Raw genomic sequence first — 23,662 nt, 5'->3', positions numbered from 1 at the left:
AGAGAATGAATATAAAGTGAGAATAACACTAGTATACAAAATGTTCATTGCTAACCACTATTATCCTCTTTATATCATAAATCCATCTATGAATGTGCTGAACAAGGACTGGAAAGTAATACGTAAAAATGAAATAACTGCAATGGTAGGACAATGAAATTTTAAGTGTGTGTGTTTTTAATTTTCTCTGATAACATTACATCATTTTCCTAAAAGAAAAAGGCATTTTAAATAGGGACCAAAAAAAAAAAAAAAAAAAAATACCACACTTGGGTCCTGGGTCTCAGTCCCAGTTCCTTCCTCCAGAGGGGCCCAAGGCTCACAGGGCCCATTTCCTAAGGCTGCTATGGCATCTGTTGGTGGAGATGGTGAACAGCAGCCTGACCCCCTTGGAAAAGACAGGGGGACACATTCTAGAATCTAGAGGGTCTTGTATTGATCAGATCAGACTTTTATTTGTACCCAGGACTTTATACCTACCAGTAGAATCAGATTCACTCATTCATACATGCATGCATTCATTCACTCATTCAAATACTTTTTAGACTCTTTATGCATGTAAGGAACTGTGTGAGGAGCTTTTAAAGAATTTGATTTACCCAGTGTATGAATTTGGAACAATCTGCAAAATACTATATAAGTGAAAAAAGCAAGCTTTAGAACACTGTGTATAGAATGCTACCATTTGTATTAAAAATAGATATATAAATATACACATTTATAAACTTGTAAATGCATAGAATTGCTCTGAAAGGATACACAAGATATACATAACAGTGATTAACTCTGTAGAGGGGCCTGAGGGACTGGAGGCTGACCTCCAGTGGGAGCCTTTGAATACTCTTTGAATGTTTTACCATATACATGAATAAATTTTTCAAAAAAAAAAAAACCTTATAAAAAGGAGAAAAAAAAAGATCGAAGAAACCGTGCCCAGTGCTGAAGTGATGAACAAGACAGAAGTTCCTCATCAGTCTTGGGGGAGGCAAAGTATGAACTTGCCAGGTAGCGACTGTTAAGTTTTTTAATAAAACAGACAGTTTACATAAGTTAAGGGAAAAGTTCGTTCTATACCCATTACCTTATAGTAATTTGGGCTATCATTTTACAGAGATAAAGTAGTTGGAAAATAAATACTAGTCATTTGTCAAGCATTAGAATGTATAAATTGTGGTTTCTATAAGGGTGGGGATTTTATCTGTTTAATTTAATCAGTGGAGCATTCACTGCAGCCTAAAGTGCAGCAAGCACTTTCTGATGATCACAAATGATAGCATAACCATTAAAAAACATCTTAAAACAGAAAAGATCTTAAGATATTGAACCCTGAGGGAACCATGTATTCCCTATGAGGGTTGGGCAACTTTTCTGGGATGATCCCCCAAAAAATGATGGTCTTCAAACGGCAAAGTGAATCCCAATGAGAATGAAAGGTCATAGAGATACTGTACATGCTTCAGAACATCACAAGCAGGGGCCTCCTTAGGGTGGCAAGGCACAGATTTGCTTTGAGAACCCAGCACTTAGTGGGGCAACCCAACCACACAGGAGGTAGGAAAACAAATGTCTGGATGGCTGCAAACTGCTGACAAGCTGGCAGCCAGCCAAAGTAGCGTCCTTCATTAAGGCAGCACAGTGGTTGAGAGCATGGACTTTGGAATCAAGATAGGCTAGATTTCAAATCTTGGCACTATCACTTACAGGTGGCCCAGCAAGTTATTTAACCACTCTGAGCCACAGTTTTCTAATCTGTAAAATAGAAGATAACTGTGAGATTATCATGAGAATTAAATGAGAGAAACACCAAAAAGTTTTTAGCAAGATGCTGGGCACACAAGCAATGCTCAAAAGTGCTACTACACTCGCTACTGCTAAATAAGATAGGCATCCTGGGCCAATTCACAACTGATAATCCACATCTGAGTCTTTAAAGCAGACAGGATACACTCCACCTTCCATGTGCTAGAGTCAAGTAAAGAACCATTCACATTTATATAGTGTTTTATAAACCAGAAAATGCTTCCATATTCACTATCGCACAAAGTTTGTAAAGTGAGTTGGAGGCTCCATTTTGAAGGGTGGCCAAGAGTTTAGGGGTTTGGTTAAAAGCAGGTTAAAGGAAGAACCCAGGCCATACCACAGGATTCAGGGTGACTGGCTCGGCATTCTTTCCACCCCAGGCAGTTCCCAGAAAGGAGAAATGCATCTGGGGTCAGGATGGGTGGTCAAGATTGTGATTTCACTACCTCTTCTCCCTGAGCTTCACTGTTTCTCAACAGGGAGGGATTCAGCCCTCCATTTCAAAGCCTTCTATCAGCTTCCTCTAGAATCTGTTCTTGTGAATGGACCTGGGTGCAGGATGCATCCCTACAACTGGAATTAGGGAAGGGAACTGCAGCTAAATCAGGGATGTGCCTGTGTTTGCCATCAGGACTAACTCTGACTTTGCAGGCAACCAGAATCAGGCCCGGCTTGACCTCACTGCCAGCTCAAGAAGGAGGGAGGTGGTGGCCTGGCCAGGTGTCACATTTATTAATACAGCATAAACAGCCATAACCTCTCTGAAACTGAGGTTAGCACTAACCTTTCCCACTGCTATTAGCATTTCCACGAAAAATTTGGCATTTGATAAAAGAAGAAAACTTTTTTTTTTTCCTTCAGTTGTGGAAAGGTCAGGCATATTTGCCTGATTTCATAATTTATAACTGATATTCAATGCCTCCCTTGAAAGGTCACCTCTAAGAACCGAGGCACCTCTGAAAACCCACCTCTAAGAACCCAGGAACCCTCTTCCTTTTGCTGCACTAGATCCTACTCAATTCCACTGCCCCTCCATCCCAGGCTGCAACAGCTTGGGTCAGAGGACACCTTGAGCTTGTGCAGACCTCTGCAAGGAAAAGGGCCTAACCTCCTCCACCAATGAAAACACATCCCAGCCTCCCATGTCAATACCTAACTCTGCCACATCTGAGTTCCTTGTGGCTGTGGCAATCCCAAATGTTTTTAACACTGCAAGAAAATTATAGAATTCCTCCTCTGGCCCCTTCCTTTCCCCTCACCAGCAAAATGCTCTCTTAGGTTGAAAATCCATTTACAGGAAAGATGCAGGAGTCCAGAATATGTCAACAGGCCCTAAAGCCGAGGCCACTAGTCCAAGGAGGTGACTCTTAATCACTCTTAGCGGTGACTCTTGATCAGCATTAAGAACCTCCACTCTCTGCTTCAGAAGCTCACTAGAGAATCAAGAAGTACAGGGCTCCTGGTTTCCTACCCACAAGCTCTAGAATCTAGAGAGGACCTTCCTTGGACAGCAGGAAGCATGGTTCTCCCTCAGACATGGGACAAAGAGGGAAGTCTGGGGAAGACCCTAGGTGGAGCAGGGTGGGGCCAGGCTCACCTGAAGAGGAATACAAGAGCCTACCTGCATGGTAAGAAGATTTTTTTATTTGAAATATAGTCTGAGCAACATGAGTGTAGCCGAGAGAAGGAGGGGCTGGCCTGCTTGGGGCAGCAGCCTCTAATGGCACAAGAGCAAGAATACAAATATTCCAATGTCTGGGTGTTCCCAAACCCCACATGCCAGGGAAGGCAGAGCAGCAGCAGAATGAGGACCCACAGCTCCTTCTGAAGGGTGGTCTGGCTCTTGACACCTGCTGCCTTTGCTCACCTCCTGCTCTCCCCAGGTTCCAAACAGAGGTGTGCTGCAGAGGTTTCTCCCACCCACAGAGACTTGATGGAGCAGTGTGACAATTAATTCTCCAGGACTATTTTGGGGAAAAGTATCCGAGAAGATGGGCAGGAACGACAAGGTGATCAAGGGCCCCTGCCAAGCCAGGTGGGGCGGAGCTCTCCAAGAGGACTGTGCCAGCACCTCTCATTGCCCTTCTCCTCAGGCTCTGATGGCAGGAAGGCGAGCTGGTGGCTGCAGGCAAGAGGACAGTAAGCGGGGAACCTCCCAGAAGAACACAGCAGCTGAGGGGTTTCAAGCCAAGTTGACAGCAATGGGGGTGGCCACCTAAACAGCCTGGGGTTGGAAGGACACAGAGGACAGTTGGGGTACCAAGAAGCAGCAGACAGCGATAAATAACAGAAGTAAATTCAGAGCTGTGAGGGTCTGGGAGACCCTATGTTTCTTGGGGCTAGGGGACACCCAGCACCCTGCAACTCAGGACAGACACTGCTCCAGGGCACAGCCAGCCACATTCACACCAGGACAGAGCCTTTTATTTCCCACTGTTCACAGGTGGAGGAGGCCATGGCACCACCCCGACTTCATACACTGCAAAGCCTCAGTCACACCTGAGGGGACGGGGCGTGGCTGTCCTGGTCCTGAGAGGCCTGTGGTTGGCTCTGAGCATCGTGGGCACCGTCCTCCTCAGGGGCCAGGCCCAGTGGTCTCCTTGCCTCTGGGTCAGCCAGCAAAGGCTCACCAGCACATTCTTCCAGTCCGTTCTCCCTGGCCTCCATGGACACCTCCTCTCCGGTGCCCTCCTCTGGCTCTGCCGCCTCCGCCACTGCCTCCTTCTCTTCTTCCTCCTCCTGGTCTCTCACCTTGTGGACGATGAAGAGGTGGCGGCTGAGGGAGCTGGCAGAGGTGTAGCACAAGCCACAGAGGAGACACTGGGCTGTGGAGTTGTCTGCCTGGTGCTGAGGTATGTGGCTCTGAAACTCGAGCCCCGAGTCTGTGGCAAAGCTACATTTCGCACACTGAAAAAGGGACTTGTGTCTTTTGGTGGAAGAAACAGTCGTGCCATTGGTGGTGCCTGGAGCGTCCCCCGCTCCGCTGACTGGTCTTTTCAGATGGTTCACCTGAAAGGGGACACAGCGTGAGCAGAGTCCAGGCTGAGCTGAGACCCCAGATGTGACCAGTGCAGCCCAAGGACTTGCAGAAGCCACAACCCAGGCCAGGGTCAACTTGGCCCCAAACGTTGGTTTAGTTTTTTAAATATAACTTATATATGTGGCTCAACATTCCAAAGGCATGGAAAGGGCACAGTGAAAACCAAATCCCCAGGCCTGTGCTCCAGAGAATGCAGATTACATGGGTTTTTTGGCTTCTTCAACAGATATATTCTATGCATATACAAAAACAAAACTTTGTCTTTTACAAAATGATAGCATTCCATGTACACTTTTCCTCACCCTGCTTTTTTCACTTAACATATATTGGAGCTTGTCTCCATGAGGCTTCGTTTTTTTCTAGCAGCCGCACACTGACCTATTGTGGGATGAGCAGAAGCTAATGTACCTGGCCCCCACTGAGGGACATCTAGCTGAATTCCATCTTTATCACTGCACACAGTACTGCAGTGAACATCCTTGAACACGTCTCTTTGTGCCCAAGGCCAAAGATATCTGACAGATAAATTTCTAGAAGCAGAATGGCTGGATCAGAGGGATATGTGCACTTTGGGGGGAGGGGAGGATATACATTTTAATCAATTGACACCCCCATCTGCTATGTGTGAAAGGGCCTATTTTCCCCCACACCTTTGCCAACTTGCTCCCCTCTCTGAATAACCAAGAAAGTTCAGAGACTGCCCTGGAACTCTGGGCAGTCTCATAGATTTCCAGACATGGTTGCCCCCTCTGAGGACAGCACACACACACACCCCAGCATGGAGCGGGAAGAGCCTGCAGTGAGGAGGGAAAACAGGCTGCTCTGAATGAAGTTCACCAGACTAGGAATAGAGCACAGAACAGGAATGAGGCCATAAGGCAAGGGACTAGGAGCAAAATTCTAGGCCTGGCTTTTCTCCAAACAGTGAGGGGTTGAGGGGTGGGGGGTGAGGTAGGGGGTATTTGGCCAAGCATCATTATTCTCCATGACAGACAAATCTGCCCTGCCTGCCTCACAGGTGCTCCAATGCTACAGAGCACAGCACACACTCAAGGAGGGGGCAACAGTGACAGGGAGACAACAACAGCGAAAGGCCAAAGGGCTGCCTCACAGGTCTGTGATCCTGTCCTCTTCTTGCCTCAGGCCCCTAGTGAGCCACACAGGGCTGGAAAGTAGGCCCACCCTGAGGGAAGTTATCACTGCTGGCCGCTCTGTGGTCACAATTACAATGGCCTCCCTGCAGCCTTCCCAATACCCCGCCAGCTCCAAGCCTTACTGAGCAGACAACCACAATGGGCGGGGGCCCCACTCACCTGAGGGGAAGATCCACCCGGAGGTCTGACTTTGGATGTCTGGCTCAAATCAGGATTTCTGATACCGTGCATAAGGCTGATGTGGCTCTCTAGGAGGGAGGGCCGAGGAAAGCTGGGGCTGTCCTCTGCACAATACCTTTAAAAGCAAAGCCAGAGAGGTCATGTAAGATCAGAGCTGCAGGGCCCAGTGGAGTCAGGCAGGTCCCAGCAGGCAGGCAGAGGTGCAAGCGGCTTCTGAGTCCAGGCTCCCTCAGTATCCTTCACACAGGAGATCATGGGAGAGTGCCCAGCACAGACAGATGGGCATGGCAGGGTGGTTCCGAGTGTTCACCAGAGAAATCCAGCCAACAAACCAACCAAAGTGGCAGAGACCAGCAAGTCAGCAATATTTATACCCTTGCCACCTGGCCCTAAGCCATGATTTTACTCTACACCCCCAGATATTATCACCCAGGAGCCCAAGCACTGGGCTAGTGATCAGCAGGAAAGAGGCCAGATATGTCCTGAAGCATGGAATGACGGTGCTGAAGCCTCTGAGCCAGTCGGGGTATGTGGTCACATCACCACCACCCCTCTCTCCACCTCATGACCCTTTACTGCAGACTGGGTGTACAGCCCAGGGTTAGAGATGTGATGGGGGAGGCTCAGGAGCTACCAGGTTCTGGAAGCTGGGCGCCCCACCCTGCCCCTGATCTCTGACCTAGTCAAAATGTTTTTCCCAGGCAACAGCTCACTTATCTCTTGCCTTGAACTCCTGATCTCATGTCAGAGAAAAGCCCCACAGGTGCCATGGACAGAGTCTTTTTGAACTTCAGGTCTCCTCACCACCACCACTCCAGGAACTCACCCACAAGTGTAGACCTTCTTTACTGTGTCATGGTTGTTGCGGATGTGTTTGCGCAGGCTATTGGGGGTGTGGAAGGACTGTTCACACTGCCGACATGGGTACCGCTTCAATGTCTAAGGGAGGAGGTGACCGGACACAAAGCATCAGAACCATAAGACACTTCAGGATGCAGAAAAGAGGAAACCCTAAAGATCTCAACATCTGTGGGACCCACCCCACCCAAAGTACCAGAAATCCTAGGGGTTGGACATATAAGGAGGCTCTGACCCCACAGGACAGAAGTCTACAGAACCTGGCATGGTACTGTGACCATATGGCTGTGTGGCTTGTGTGGCTGTGTGGTTGTATGACTATGTGGCTGTGTAGCTATGTGATCATATGGCCCTGTGACAGACTATGACTGTATGGCTGTGTGACTGGAACTGTGTATCCGTGTGACTGTGTGGCTGTATGACTTGGACTGTATGCCTAACTGTGAGTTTGACTGTGACCATGTGACTGGCTGTGTGTCCGTGTGGCTCTGTGGCTGTGTGACCACATGGCTATGACTGTTTCACTGGGTGACTGACTGCATGGCCATGTGGCTATGTGACCGACCTTGCAGCTATGTGACCAAGTGACTGCACTTACCCGACTGTGGCTCTTTTTCATGTGGGACACATAGCTCTCCCGATCAGGTACCCACTCCTGGCACTCCTGGCAGGTCCAGCCTGTGTTCCTGAGCCGAGGCCTGGCTTCAGCCCTGCGATGGGTTTCAGGCCTGCCCCAGTGGCTAGAGGGCAGGGAGCTGCCACGAGCAGCCACGCTAGTGGCTGGGGGCTCAGTGGGAACTCGAGAGCTGGGGCGGCTTGAGGATAGGTCTGCTGAAGACTGGAGGCTTGACAGCTCATCCACATTTCGGGGAACCCCATGGGTGCTCTGGGGATGAAGAGAATGATTACTGACTGAGCAAGGGAAGAGATGCAAAAAGCCAGACCCCCAGCCTGACAAGTGTGCCCACCTCCCAGCCTTTCTGCCCAGGGCATCCCACCTTGACATGTTGCATCAGCTCTGGCTTCTGCAGGAACAAGAGTGGACACTCAGGGCATTTGAAGACTCCAACCTGTGCCGTGCTAGCATTCTGATAAAAATGCTGCTGAATATGCCTCTTCTTGTTGAAGACCATTTCACAGGAGCACTTATAAATGAGTCTGATAAGACAAGTCAAAGGTGTGAGGTGACCATAGCTCTGCTGGCAGAACCACACAGACCCATGGCCCCACCACCCCATCTCTGCTCTCTCTGAACTGGGGTTGGATTTAGGAAGGCACTACCCTGAGCTAGTGTGCCTCCTCTCCCGCCTCCTGATGTCCTCAGTAGACTCCAGGTATCTCTCCCTCTAGCCCCAGCTCCCCGGGCTATCCCTACACCACCCCCTGCAGCACCCAGGCCACCCCTGTCCTCCCTAAAGGGCAGGTGGCCCTGGAGCTGCACTCACTGGGAGGGTCTGTGGGGCTGGGTAGGGTGGTGGGTGGTGCTGTGGTCCACGGTGCTGCTGGCAGTCTTGAAGGCCATGGGGCAGAATGCACATTTGTGGAAGACCTGGCAGTGCCGCTCCTGGATGTGGCTTTTAAGCAAGGCCAAAGTCAAGTGGATGACACCACAGTGGATGCACCTGGATAACAGAGGTAGGGCATGGGGGTATCAGACACAGAGATGGTACAAGATGGAATGGAGGGCAGGAACAGAAATGTCTTAGAGACCTACCTGGCCCCTCCCTCTCCCTCAAGCACTCAAGTCTTCCATCCACCACACATACCTCCTGAGAGCCTGCTTGCTAAAATTGGGCATAATGCAGTCGTTCGGGGCCCCCCAAGCCCAAGGCCAGACCTAGCAGGGAAGCAGGGAGAAACCCCAACCCTCCTATCACTGGTCAGGAGATCCACAAATCTGAGTCTAGCTAAGAGAAATGGTGCTGGTGGAGAGAAAGGAAAATGTTTCAATAATGATAGAAACAATATAAATTTGCATCTGATACAACCACAGGAGTCCAGGAGGCATTTCAGGAGGAAGTTATAGAAAGCCTGTGCCTTCCCACAGGCTGGTAGTAAAAAAGCAGTGATGGTCACTTAACAAAATATACAATCATTAAAAGTATTTATGGCGTATGTGTAACAATGTGAGAAAATGCTTATGATACACTGTTTGGTGGAAAAAACAGGACAGGAAATGCTGTGATGATGGGGATGATCAATAGCTGCACTGTCCATGGGGCTATTTGCATTTAAATTAATAAAATAAAATAAATTCAGTTCCTTAGTTGCTTGGTTGCACACTGGTCACATTATTTCAAGTGCTCAACAGCCACATGTGGCTGGTACTGGGAGGGACCATGCAGCTGAAAAGGTTGTGATGTTTCCTTGGTGGGACTATGGATAACTTTTTATTTCTTTTTCTCCCTACCAATCTGTATTTTCTAAATTTTGTTTGGTGGATACATTATTTTTATAGTGAACAAATAAATGTAATAAACAGCTGCTTTAAACAATTTTCTGAAATTGAGGCCATGTTGGATCCCCCTCTTCTACTCTTCTTTCAGCTTCTCTCTCTATGAATATTGTCTTTCTTTTCTTCAGTATCAGAGAAAGTTATGACCTGCCTCCATGCCAATGTGTGTCTACTAAGGCTCTCAGTCCACCTCATGTGCTTGCTTATAAACACACAGGTCTCCCTTACATGAGAAAAACACCTTCCTTGCTCCCTATCATTCCCCACTAGATAAATTTTTACCTTGTTCCTTTTGTTGCGATATTGCCTGTACCTATAGCCTTAACATCCAAATAAGCACTAGAAAAGAGACTGTGGCTTTACTGAAAGCACAGACACGCCTTCACTTAAGAATTCTCTGACTCCTGACTGTTAACCTTCATTTCACTACATTAACCCATTTTCACAATTGACATACATCATCACAGAACCCTGACCAACCCTTTTGTTTTGCTTTTCTTAATTTTTTTTTGGGTGGATGGGTGGGTGGGAAAGGGGTTCGGGTGGAGGAACAGAATCACCTTCACAAATTTAATTAGCAATAAGGGGCAATGCTCAGACCAGAAAGCTGTTCATAGTTAATTCGAAGGAGCATTCAACATGAAATTTTTTTTTTTAATGAGTTATGTCACTTTATTATTTTTTTTAAATCTTCATTTTATTGAGATATATTCACATACCACGCAGTCATACAAAACAAATCGTACTTTTGATTGTTTACAGTACCATTACATAGTTGTACATTCATCACCTAAATCAATCCCTGACACTTTCATTAGCACACACACAAAAATAACAAGAATAATAATTAGAGTGAAAAAGAACAATTGAAGTAAAAAAGAACACTGGGTACCTTTGTCTGTTTGTTTCCTTCCCCTATTTTTCTACTCATCCATCCATAAACTAGACAAAGGGGAGTGTGGTCCTTATGCCTTTCCCAATCCCATTGTCACCCCTCATAAGCTACATTTTTATACAACTGTCTTCGAGATTCATGGGTTCTGGGTTGTAGTTTGATAGTTTCAGGTATCCACCACCTGCTACCCCAATTCTTTAGAACCTAAAAAGGGTTGTCTAAAGTGTGCATAAGAGTGCCCACCCGAGTGACCTCTCGGCTCCTTTTGGAATCTCTCTGCAACTGAAGCTTATTTCATTTCCTTTCACATCCCCCTTTTGGTCAAGAAGATGTTCTCCGTCCCACGATGCCGGGTCTACATTCCTCCCCGGGAGTCATATTCCACGTTGCCAGGGAGATTCACTCCCCTGGGTGTCTGATCCCACGTAGGGGGGAGGGCAGTGATTTCACCTTTCAAGTTGGCTTAGCCAGAGAGAGAGGGCCACATCTGAGCAACAAAGAGGCATTCGGGAGGAGGCTCTTAGGCACAACCACAGGGATGCCTAGCCTCTTCTTTGCAGCAACCGTCTTCCCAAGGGTAAAACTTATGGTAGAGGGCTCAACCCATCAAACCACCAGTCCCCTCTGTCTGTGGTCACGTTAGCAACCATGGAGGTGGGGTAGGCGAATACCCCTGCATTCTCCACAGGCTCCTCAAGGGGGCACTACATCTTTTTTTTTTCCTTGTTTTTCTTTTTTTTTTTTTTTTTAACTTTCCCTTCTTTTTTAAATCAACTGTATGAAAAAAAAGTTAAAAAGAAAACAAACATACAATAAAAGAACATTTCAAAGAGACCATAACAAGGGAGTAAGAAAAAGACAACTAACCTAAGATAACTGCTTAACTTCCAACATGTTCCTACTTTACCCCAAGAAAGTTACATAATATAGCAACATTTCTGTGAACTTGTTCCTACTATATCCATCAGAAATTAACAGACCATAGTCATTCCTGGGCATCCCCAGAACGTTAAATAGCTTATCTGTTCTTCTTGGATTACTGTTCCGCCTTCCTTAATTGCTCTCTATTGCTAGTTCCCCTACATTCTACATTATAAACCATTTGTTTTACAGTTTTCAAAGTTCACATTAGTGGTAGCATATAATAGTTCTCTTTTTGTGCCTGGCTTATTTCGCTCAGCATTATGTCTTCAAGGTTCATCCATGTTGTCATATGTTTCACGAGATCGTTCCTTCTTACTGCCGCGTAGTATTCCATCGTGTGTATATACCACATTTTATTTATCCACTCATCTGTTGAAGGACATTTGGGTTGTTTCCATCTCTTGGCAATTGTGAATAATGCTGCTATGAACATTGGCGTGCAGATATCTGTTCGTGTCACTGCTTTCCGACCTTCCGGGTATATACCGAGAAGTGCAATCGCTGGATCGAATGGTAACTCTATATCTAGTTTTCTAAGGAACTGCCAGACTGACTTCCAGAGTGGCTGGACCATTATACAGTCCCACCAACAATGAATAAGAGTTCCAATTTCTCCACATCCCCTCCAGCATTTGTAGTTTCCTGTTTGTTTAATGGAAGCCATTCTAACCGGTGTTAGATGGTATCTCATTGTGGTCTTAATTTGCATCTCTCTAATAGCTAGTGAAGCTGAACATTTTTTCATGTGTTTCTTGGCCATTTGTATTTCCTCTTCAGAGAACTGTCTTTTCATATCTTTTGCCCATTTTATAATTGGGCCGGCTGTACTATTGTCATTGAGTTGTAGGACTTCTCTATATATGCAAGATATCAGTCTTTTGTCAGATACATGGTTTCCAAAAATTTTTTCCCATTGAGTTGGCTGCCTCTTTACCTTTTTGAGAAATTCCTTTGAGATGCAGAAACTTCTAAGCTTGAGGAGTTCCCATTTATCTATTTTTTCTTTTGTTGCTTGTGCTTTGGGTGTAAAGTCTAGGAAGTGGCCGCCTAATACAACGTCTTGAAGATGTTTTCCTACATTATCTTCTAGGAGTTTTATGGTACTTTCTTTTATATTGAGATCTTTGGTCCATTTTGAGTTAATTTTTGTGTAGGGGGTGAGGTAGGGGTCCTCTTTCATTCTTTTGGATATGGTTATCCAACTCTCCCAGCCCCATTTGTTGAAAAGACCATTATGACTCAGTTCAGTGACTTTGGGGGCCTTATCAAAGATCAGTCGGCCACAGATCTGAGGGTCTATCTCTGAATTCTCAATTCGATTCCATTGATCTATATGTCCATCTTAGTGCCAGTACCATGCTGTTTTGGCAACTGTGGCTTTATAATAAGCTTCAAAGTCAGGGAGTGTAAGTCCTCCCACTTCGTTTTTCTTTTTTAGAGTGTCTTTAGCAATTCGAGGCATCTTCCCTTTCCAAATAAATTTGATTACTACCTTTTCCAAGTCTGCAAAGTAGGTTGTTGGAATTTTGATTGGGATTGCATTGAATCTGTAGATGAGTTTGGGTAGAATTGACATCTTAATGACATTTAGCCTTCCTATCCATGAACATGGAATATTTTTCCATCTTTTAAGGTCCCCTTCTATTTCTTTTAGTAGACTTATGTAGTTTTCTTTGTATAGGTCTTTTACATCTTTGGTTAAGTTTATTCCTAGGTACTTGATTTTTTTAGTTGCTATTGAAAATGGTATCTTTTTCTTGAGTGTCTCTTCAGTTTGTTCATTTCTAGCATATAGAAACATTACTGACTTATGTGCATTAATCTTGTATCCCGCTACTTTGCTAAATTTGTTTATTAGCTCTAGTAGCTGTATCGTCGATTTCCCAGGGTTTTCTAGATATAAGATCATATCATCTGCAAACAATGACAGTTTTACTTCTTCTTTTCCAATTTGGATGCCTTTTATTTCTTTGTCTTGCCGGATTGCCCTGGCTAGCACTTCCAGCACAATGTTGAATAACAGTGGTGACGGCGGGCATCCTTGTCTTGTTCCTGATCTTAGAGGGAAGGCTTTCAGTCTCTCACCATTGAGTACTATGCTGGCTGTGGGTTTTTCATATATGCTCTTTATCATGTTGAGGAAGTTTCCTTCAATTCCTACCTTTTGAAGTGTTTTTATCAAAAAGGGATGTTGGATTTTGTCAAATGCTTTTTCAGCATCTATTGAGATGATCAATTGATTTTTCCCTTTTGACTTGTTAATGTGTTGTAATACATTGATTGATTTTCTTATGTTGAACCATCCTTGCATGCCTGGAATGAACCCCACTTGGTCATGGTGTATGATTTTTTTACTCTGTCTTTGGATTCGATTTGCAAGTATTTTGTTGAGGATTTTTGCATCTATATTCATTAGGGAGATTGGCCGGTAGTTTTCCTTTTTTGTAGCATCTTTGCCTGGTTTTGGTATTAGATTGATGTTAGCTTCATAAAATGAGTTAGGTAGTGTTCCATTTTCTTCAATGTTTTGAAAGAGTTTGAGTAAGATTGGTGTCAGTTCTTTCTGGAAAGTTTGGTAGAATTCCCCTGTGAAGCCATCTGGCCCTGGGCATTTATTTGTGGGAAGATTTTTGATGACTGATTGGATCTCTTTGCTTGTGATGGGTTGGTTGAGGTCTTCTATTTCTTCTCTGGTCAGTCTAGGTTGTTCATATGTTTCCAGGAAATTGTCCATTTCTTCTACATTATCCAGTTTGTTGCCATACAGTTGTTCATAATATCCTCTGATAATTTTTTTAATTTCTTCAGGATCTGCAGTTATGTCACCTTTTTCATTCATTATTTTGTTGATATGGGTCTTCTCTCTTTTTGATTTTGTCAGTCTAGCTAGGGGCTTGTCAATCTTGTTGATCTTCTCAAAGAACCAACTTTTGGTGATATTTATCCTCTCTATTGTTTTTTTGTTCTCTATGTCATTTATTTCTGCTATAATCCTTGTTATTTCTTTTCTTGTACTTGGTTTAGGATTGGTTTGCTGTTCATTTTCTAGCTTCTTCAGTTGATCCATTAGTTCTTTGATTTTGGCTCTTTCTTCCTTTTTAATATATGCGTTTAGTGCTATAAATTTCCCCCTTAGCACTGCTTTTGCTGCATCCCATAGGTTTTGGTATGTTGTGTTCTCATTTTCATTGGTCTCTATATATTTAGCAATTTCTCTTGCTATTTCTTCTTTAACCCACTGATTGTTTAGGAGTGTGTTGTTTAACCTCCAGGTATTTGTGAATTTTCTAAGTCTCTGATGGTTATTGACTTCTAATTGTATTCCATTGTGGTCAGAGAATGTGCTTTGAATAATTTCAATCTTTTTTAATTTATTGAGGCTTTTTTTATGTCCCAGTATATGATCTATTCTGGAGAAAGTTCCATGAGCACTAGAAAAGTATGTGTATCCTGGTGATTTGGGATGTAATGTCCTGTATATGTCTGTTAAATCTAATTCATTTATCAGATTGTTTAGGTTTTCAATTTCCTTATTGGTCTTCTGTCTGGTTGATCTATCTATAGGAGAGAGTGATGTGTTGAAGTCTCCCACAATTATTGTGGAAACATCAATTGCTTCCTTTAGTTTTGCCAGTGTTTCTCTCATGTATTTTGTGGCACCTTGATTGGGTGCATAGACATTTACGATTGTTATTTCTTCTTGTTGAATTGCCCCTTTTATTAGTATGTAGTGGCCTTCTTTGTCTCTCAAAACATCCCTGCATTTGAAGTCTATTTTATCTGAGATTAATATTGCTACACCTGCTTTCTTTTGGCTGTAGCTTGCATGAAATATTTTTTTCTATCCTTTCACTTTCAGTTTCTTTGTGTCCCTGTGTCTAAGATGAGTCTCTTGTATCCAACATATTGATGGTTCATTTTTTTTGATCCATTCTGCGAATCTATATCTTTTAATTGGGGAGTTTAATCCATTTACATTCAACATTATAACCGTGAAGGCATTTCTTGAATCAGCCATCTTATCCTTTGGTTTATGTTTGTCATATTTTTCCCCTCTGTCTATTAATATCCTTTATTGTACCCATACCGAATCTCTTTAGTACTGAACCTTTCTCCAAGTCTCTCTGTCCTTTCTTTGTTTCTCTGTCTGTAGGGCTCACTTTAGTATCTCCAGTAGGGCAGGTCTCTTGTTAGCAAATTCTCTCAGCATTTGTTTGTCTGTGAAAAATTTAAGCTCTCCCTCAAATTTGCAGGAGAGCTTTGCTGGATAAAGTATTCTTGGCTGGAAATTTTTCTCATTCAGAATTTTAAATATATCGTGCCACTGCCTTCTCGCCTCCATGGTGGCTGCTGAGTAGTCACTATTTAGTCTTATGCTGTTTCCTTTGAATGTGGTGAATTGCTTTTCTCTTGCTGCTTTCAGAACTTGCTCCTTCTCTTCTGTGTTTGACAGTGTGATCAGTGTATGTCTCGGAGTGGGTTTATTTGGATTTATTCTATTTGGGGTTCGCTGAGCATTTATGATTTGTGTATTTATGTTGTTTAGAAGATTTGGGAAGTTTTCCCCAACAATTTCTTTGAATACTCTTCCTAGACCTTTACCCTTTTCTTCCCCTTCTGGGACACCAATGAGTCTTATATTCGGACGTTTCATATTATCTATCATATCCCTGAGGTCCATTTTGATTTTTTCAATTTTTTTTCCCATTCTTTCTTTTATGCTTTCATTTTCCCTTCTGTCATCTTCCAGGTCACTGATTCATTGTTCAACTTCCTCTAGTCTTGTACTATGAGTGTCCAGAATCTTTTTAATTTGGTCAACAGTTTCTTTAATTTCCAGAAGATCATCCATTTTTTTATTTAGTCTTGCAATGTCTTCTTTATGCTCTTCTAGGGTCTTCTTGATTTCCTTTGTCTCCCGTACTATGGTCTCATTGTTCATCTTTAGTTCTTTGAGTAGCTGCTCTAGGTGCTGTGTCTCTTCTGATCTTTTGATTTTGGTGATTGGGCTTGGGTTATCCATATCGTCTGGTTTTTTCACATGCTTTATAATTTTCTGTTGTTTTTGGCCTCGTGGCATTTGCTGAACTTGATAGGGTTCTTTTAGGATTTGTAGACCAATTGAAGTCCTTATCTCTACTTTATCAGATCTACAGCTTCGTGGAGTACACTTTCTCTAACTAACCAGCAGGTGGCGTCCACGAGCCACCTGTTCTCCACAAGCCAGTTCTCCCCTGCTTAGCCTTTTTGGTGAGTGGGGGAGTGAGTCTTGTGGGGTCCAATTGGTTTACCAAGCTTGCGTGTGTAGTTGGTGTTGCCTGCCCTGTATATGGGGCGTGTTTCTGGGCAGTCAGGGAGGGGGGGTGGCCCTAACAATCAAATCTCCCTGGTGATCCTAGAGTTTTAAAGCTGCTGCAATAGTCTAATCCTTCAGTTCAGTCCTGCCACAGTTTGTCTCTGCCACTGACCCACAAGCCCTTGGTATTGGCGTATGGCTCCTGAGATTTGCAAGTGGGCCCCTCTTCCAGGCTGTGCACCCCAGGTCCTCTGTTGAGGGATGACTGTGCTATGTCACAGGTGAGTGCCGTCCCCCCAGGGCAGTTCTGGGCTGCTGGGCTGTGTAGGGAGGCTCCCAGTCTGCTGAAATGATGGCTGAATGGGGCTTTGTTAATTCACACTGCTCCGCCTTCCCAACTCTTGGACAATCAGCTGAGGTTGCAGGGAAGGCTAATGTCCACGCCCAGTTTTGTGGTGTGTGCCTGTTATTTGAAGCACTTCCGTCACACTGGGTTGTCTGGGGCAGCTCTGGGCTATGGGGCTGGCGATGGGCAGGAGTGTTTCCTGTCCACCAGGATGATGGCTGTGAGCGGACACCCCCCTTTTCTTGGGAAGTTGTGTTGTTTAGTGAATTTTCTCAGCCACTGGATTATTGCCTTTTGTCTCAGAGCTCTCTTAGTTCTGCTCTTGACTTGACCTGCCCAAATTGCAAGTCTTCGAAGCTTTCTGTATTGGGCTTCTTAGAGTACTTGTTTTAGAAAAAGAAAAAAGGATTAAAAAAAAAAAAAAAAAAAAAAAGGGCCCTCCTCAGAGATCTAATGGTTTATTGAAATGCTAAGAGACAAAGCAACCAGGGCCATTAAGGAAAGGTCCACAGGGCAGAGAGATCAGCTTTTCTTCGGGATTTGCATATGCGCCTCAGGGCCTGAGCTCTGCCCTTCCCCTTTCTATGTTCACCAGAACTCCAAAAATCCTCCGCTTTTATTTTGGAGTTTTTCGTGTTGTTTTTTTTCTATGCCTGTCTCCTCTCTGCTGGGCTGGCTGCTCTCAGATTCTCTGGTGTCTGGTCTCAGTCTATCTATGGTTGGAGTTTGGATCAGTAGAATGAGTTTCCGATAAGGGCTGCCACTGCAGTTCTCCTTTCTCCTTCCCGGAGCTGACAGCCCCTCCTCCCACGGGACTGAGCCTGGCAGGGAGGGGAGCGGGTCCCCTGGCCGCAAAAACTTACAGATTTCGCTGATCTCGGCAGTTCCACGTTTTCATGAGTGTTGTATGAAGTATGCCCAAAGTCAGATTGCTCTTTGGTGTCCAGTCCACGCAGTTCCTGGCTTTCTACCTACTTTCCTGGAGGAGTAACTAAAACATACAGCTCACCAGTCCGCCATCTTGCCCCGCCTTCCAACATGAAATTTGTACATGTTTTAACTTAGGGTTTCTGTACAAGCTACCTACTCATTATATTTTCCATTCTTTTCTGCTAAACAAAACAATGAAACTAACTTCTTGCACTCAAAAGTACTTCCATGTCACAAGCTATTACAAGGGGGAAAATTCATATATTTCCAAGTAAAGCTGATATGTGTAAACTCTTGCAGGAGCAATGTAAATATGCTCTTCTGAAATGCCACTGAAAATCCTTTCTATTTAACCCAGTAGACATTCTTTGAAGAAGCCTCATTAAAAGTAAGAACATAAGGGGTAAAAGAACACGTGCAAGGCAGACTCAGTGAAGGGCTGTATCAAGTAGGGTTTACAGATGGATGAAAAACTGTGCAGAATAGAAACCCAACCACATGACACAACACTTTACCAAAATTTTTAAAGAAACCCAGAAAAAAATAAAATAATTACAGAATCATATGTTATAAAATATTTTACTCTGCTAATAATCAAAAACAATAAGAAAATAATATACTTGAAATGGTGTAAACTTGCTTCTTTATGACATCGTTGGCCACACTCCAAATTATCAAGAGCAGAAGAATTTATGAAACATGTAAAGGCTTTTAATTGTCTTCCAGAAAAAGCAAAAACAATACAAAACATAAAATAATATTGTAAAACTTTGTAGTGGAGCTCAGTGAAATGGAACATAGGTATTTTTTGAGGATTTACTAAAACATTTGCAAATCACATATCTGAAAAAGGACTTGAATAGAGAATATAAAGAACTCTTATATAAAAAGTCAAATGACTCAATTAAAAAATGGGCAAAAGATCTGAAAGACATTTCTCCAAGATACACAAATGGCCAATAAGCACATGAAATGATAATTAACATCATTAGCCATCAAGGAAATGCAAATCAAAATCATAATGAGGTACCACTTTCACACTCACTAAGATGGCTATAATCAAATAATCAAACATTGATGAGCATATTGAAAAATGAAAACACTCAGTCATTGCTGATGGGAATGTAAAAATAGTGCCGCCACTGTGGAAAACAGTCTGGCAGTTCATCAAAAAGTTAACAACAGAGTTACCATATGACCCAGCCACTCCTAGGTATTTATCTGAAAGAACTGAAAACGTATGTCCACAAAATAATTTGTAGACAAGTGTTCATTAAAAGCATTATTTATAATAGCCCAAAGGTAGAAACAACCCAAATGTCTATCAACTGATGAATGGATAAACAAAATGTTGTACAAGTCCACCCAAATGAAATTATCATTTGGCCATAAAAAGGAATGAAATACTGATACACACTACAATAAGGATGAACCTTGAAAATATTATGCTAAGACCATATATTATATAATTCCATTTATATGAAATGTCCAGAAGAGGCAAATCTATAGAGAAAGAAGGTAAATTAGTGGTTTCTTAGGGCTAGGGAGATGGAAGGATTGGGGAGTATGGGGTTTCATTTTGGGTGATGAAAACATTCTAAAATTGATTATGGTGATGGTTCCACATATCTGTGAATATACTGGATTGTACACTTTAAATGGGTGAGCTGTATATGTGAATTATACCTCAATAAAGCTATTACCAAAAAATACATTAATAGTTGAGGATCTTAAATGTAATGAATTCGTTATTAGTACATATGCCTTTCTGGGCTCAGCTTACAGATCACTAAAGCTTTTAATGTCAATTTCTTAGTAATCACTCTAGCTGAATCATAATACACTTTTGTCTGACATTCCTTACAAAAGGCTTGATAAATTGCTTTTGAGATACTATGTTTCTTTTTACTTTTAAAGAAGAAAGTAAAACAAAAGATTAAATTTAAAAAAAATTTGCTATTAATCCATCCATGCTGCGGAAAATGTCTTGGATTCCAGATTCAAAAATAAAAATTTAAGAGCTGTTTGCCTTGTTATTGGATTTGAATTGATTGTGGAACAAGCAGCACACACTTAAGTCAAAGTTACAAAAGTGTTTTCAAATGTTATAGGATACTCTAAAAACACAAGTTCAGGTGTTTGGTTTAAAAATGTAGCCTGGGATACTGCCAAGCAATTCTCATCTGTAAGGTGGTGGCAAGGTTTTGTATAACCCTGTCTCTGGTTTGTCTTGCTTCTTATACACTTTAGATTCTCCATCTTCAGTAACATGCAAAAGAAATTAGTCTACATTTGGAAACGTTTACACTAAGAAACCTGGGAGTTATCACTGACCTCTCCCCACCCCTCATCTCCATATACAATTATCAAGTCCTGATGCTTTTACTTTCTAAACCTCTCTTTTCCTCTCTATGCCCATAGCCATGCCTTAGCTGAAGCCCTCATCACCTCAGCTATATTATTATACTTGTGTCTTAACTGGTCTCCAGCTTCTTCCCTCTCTAATGTACATGTCAGTTCCCCCAGAAAGACCTAGCCAGGTCTCTCCCCTGCTGGAAATCTTTCTGTAATTCCTCACTATCCACTAGATAAAGCCCAGAAAACTGACAAGGAACACAAGGTCTTGCATGGCTGGCCTCTACCAACTCTAGTCTTCTTTCTCACCACTCCCCTCAGTTCATCCTCATGTATCTCTACAGAACTGCGTATCATTCCTCTAGCCCTTTTGTGTACATCTGTATTCTTGCCTGTACCATTGCCAGATATCCTCTTCTGCCTGAAAACCTGCTAATAACCCCTCCATGAAGCTTTCCTGACCCTTCCCAATAGAACTTTGCCATCCCTTACCATTCCTCTCTTATGGGACTTACCACTCTGAGTTATAATTACTTGGGTACATTCATTTATAATCTATCAGACTAATGCCCCCTTAAGGGCAAGGACTGTGTCTTAATCATTTCTGTATTCTAAGTATCTAGCACAATGCTAAAGACAATAATAGGTACTTGATAAACGTTTATTAAACAGATTAAATCAATAAATTGGAAAAAAATTAGTAAGGGCAGAAAATCTTACTAAATTTAGGCAAAATTAATTTTCAGAAGTGAAAGTGATAAAGTGAAGCATCAGAAGATGTAGAAACTCCCAAATGCAATAAATTGGTAAGGGAGACCTCATTTGGGTCAGTGTAGAAGTGACAGGTCATCAGTGAGTTTTGGAGGGTGTTTTCTCCCACACTTTGATCTTTTTCCTAAAAATGACTTGCTTATATATGTTTGACACAGTGGAGGAGATTCTGTCTAAAATAAGACTTTTCTTGGTTTCACTATAAGGTTTATCATTTTTTCCATTCAGGTTTTGCCTGCTTCTCACAAACTAACAAAAACTTACCTAAAGGAAGATACTAGAGATCTTTGAATTTAGCATCTTGCAGCTCCATTTGTTAACAAAAATTGAGAACATTTTAAAGAACTGCAATTAGTCAATATATTATTGAAACAGTATTTTAAATTTAATATGCCAAACACAGTAACTTTGTAGGCAAATTAGATTTATATACATTTTTTTACCAAATTGACAAAATGAGTGCTATATATATTTTAATCTCCCCCAAACTTTTCCCTTCAAAGCTATATTTTAAATAATTGATGTTTTTTAACACTATATTCTTGTACTTCCTGTTCTCTACAAAATAAAAATGTCTGTCTATGTACCAATATGCATTATTGACCTATTGGTCTGTAGCTCCGGCCTCTTGACACCAAACCTCAGTCAGAAAAAAATTCTGGCCCAGGTAAAGGACCGACCATTGGCAGTCACAGAACAGCAAGCCAGGCAGCACCCACCTGTAGCCCACCTTGCGGGCATAGTGCAGGCAATTCTCCTTTACATGGGTCTGGAAGTAGGCAGAGCGACACAGGGCCCCACACTCCGGGCAGCAGTAGGGGGACTTGTGTGCATGGATCCGCTGGTGGGCACAGAAACTGCACTGGTTGGGCAACAGCATCTGGCACACCTGGCAAGTCTAGGAAATAACCAAGAAAGCAGATCACACAGGTGCCAAGGCCTGTCGCTTTCCAATCAGAGTTGTCTGGCTTTCCCAGGGCATGGGTCAGAATAACCCCTCCCTCAAACACTTTCTTCCAAGCCTCCTGGGACACTTGTGACATGCCCAGGTTTCATTAAGAGTGTGTGATACTGATAGCCAAGCAAGCTTTGCCTTCCACCTTATTAATCAGAAACAGTATCTGATTCTGCTTTCCCAAAGATCAGTCCTGTCCTCTACGACAGAAACTGTGTATCTTCCCTCTAGCTTAGCATAAGACCAGCATTTCCTTTCCAGAAGCCTAAGGCACTTCTTGAATTCTAAGACCTCACGGCACTACCAGACTCTTCTAATCCTACCAGGGCCTTTGCCCTAGCTCAGGAGAGGCAGTTCTTGCCAGCCCTCCCTCACAATGGCTTGGTGGAGATCTGCTTAGCAACTCTAGTCAGATGGTTCAATGACTTCCAAAGTGGACCTGAACCCAGCCCAAGTGGTACTTAGAAGGCCCCCAATATGGACTGACTGACCAGTTTCCATTACCCCAGCCCTATTTGCTCATTATGAGGGATGCCCTGAGCCACAACTGACCACATACACCCACGGGAAAGCACAGAACAGGCAGCAGCTCCTTTGTCTCCAGCCCCAGGGGAGAACCCAGGGAAACAGGTCCTAAAGCAGGACTCACTAAAGCTCAAATGGACAGAACCAAGACAGCTCAGAGGGAAAAAGCAACAGAATGAACTAGTGCCTGCCCTTCTAAATCAAAAGGGGACACATGCACAACTCACTGAGGGGACTAGTAGCTTGGGCCCAGAGGAGTTACTCAGAGGGACAAATTGTTAGCCAGGACAGGAAAAGATACCTTCTTTTCAGCAAAATCCAGAATATGGGGCCTCTATGGGACAGACAACCCAGTTTTGTCAACAAATAAATTGCAAGTGTTAAAAAAAGGACAGAGAATGAAACAAGAACTTAAAAATTAAAAGAGATTTAAGAGATATTTTCAGCCAGTTGCAATGTTTGGACTTCTTTGGATCCTGAGTAAAATAAACTAGGTATAAAAAGAAATGAGACAATCAGATATTTGAGCACTGATTTAACAACAACATTATTAGGCCATCTGGCAGTTGATAGTAAGATTTGATAAATTATTCATTTTTAGATGTGTTATTATGTTTATGATTTTGGAAAAAACCTTGTATTTTAGAAATACTGGAATATTTACAGATAAGATGCTGATATTCGTCTAAAAATAATTCATTTGTGGTTGGAGGAGGGCAAGGGTAAGAAAATACACAAAACAAGATGGGCCATGAATTGGTAATTATTAAAGTTGCATAATGGGCACATGAGGGTTCATGAGACCTATCCATTTTTATATATGTCCGGAATATTCTGTAATAATTAGAATTTCTGGGTTTTTTTTCCTTTTTTTAAAATTGTAGAATATAACATATATAGAGAGAAATGATAACTTTCCAAGTGCAATTTAACAAGTGGAGAGCAAATTTCAAAGAATATTATGGGTTACAATTTCACAGTTTCACTTATTTCCTTATTGTGAAATATAACATATATACAAAAAAATATCTTTCAAAGTATGGGTGAAAAAGAGCATAAAGAGTATGCTACATTTTGTGTAAGAAATGGGGGAATTTGGCACACACCTACACATACACACATTATATTATATATAGGCATACGTATATCTTTGCAAGAAAAGAGGCAATGGAGGGATA

General features: G+C 42.8%; 1 protein-coding gene across 6 annotated transcripts in view; it reads right to left on the bottom strand.

Moving 5' to 3' along the window:
• Positions 1–4,202: 4,202 nt before the first annotated feature.
• Positions 4,203–23,662, bottom strand: part of ZNF592 (zinc finger protein 592) — a 57,673-nt gene continuing 38,213 nt past the window's right edge. For all 6 annotated transcript variants that reach the window (XM_037833118.1, XM_037833120.1, XM_037833119.1 and 3 more), the window contains 7 exons: positions 21,724–21,902; positions 8,478–8,654; positions 8,031–8,190; positions 7,631–7,918; positions 7,001–7,113; positions 6,154–6,289; positions 4,203–4,809 (listed from right to left, as the gene is read on the bottom strand). In XM_037833118.1, the coding sequence (XP_037689046.1) occupies positions 4,294–4,809; positions 6,154–6,289; positions 7,001–7,113; positions 7,631–7,918; positions 8,031–8,190; positions 8,478–8,654; positions 21,724–21,902 (1,569 nt within the window). In that variant the 3' untranslated portion in view covers positions 4,203–4,293. The remainder of the gene's footprint in view (positions 4,810–6,153; positions 6,290–7,000; positions 7,114–7,630; positions 7,919–8,030; positions 8,191–8,477; positions 8,655–21,723; positions 21,903–23,662) is intronic.

The sequence above is a fragment of the Choloepus didactylus genome, chromosome 4 (genome assembly GCF_015220235.1).
Source record: "Choloepus didactylus isolate mChoDid1 chromosome 4, mChoDid1.pri, whole genome shotgun sequence".
NCBI classification, from domain to species: domain Eukaryota; kingdom Metazoa; phylum Chordata; class Mammalia; order Pilosa; family Megalonychidae; genus Choloepus; species Choloepus didactylus.
The sequence above is the reverse complement of the archived record's forward strand: the minus strand, read 5'-3'. Positions and strand labels throughout refer to the sequence as shown.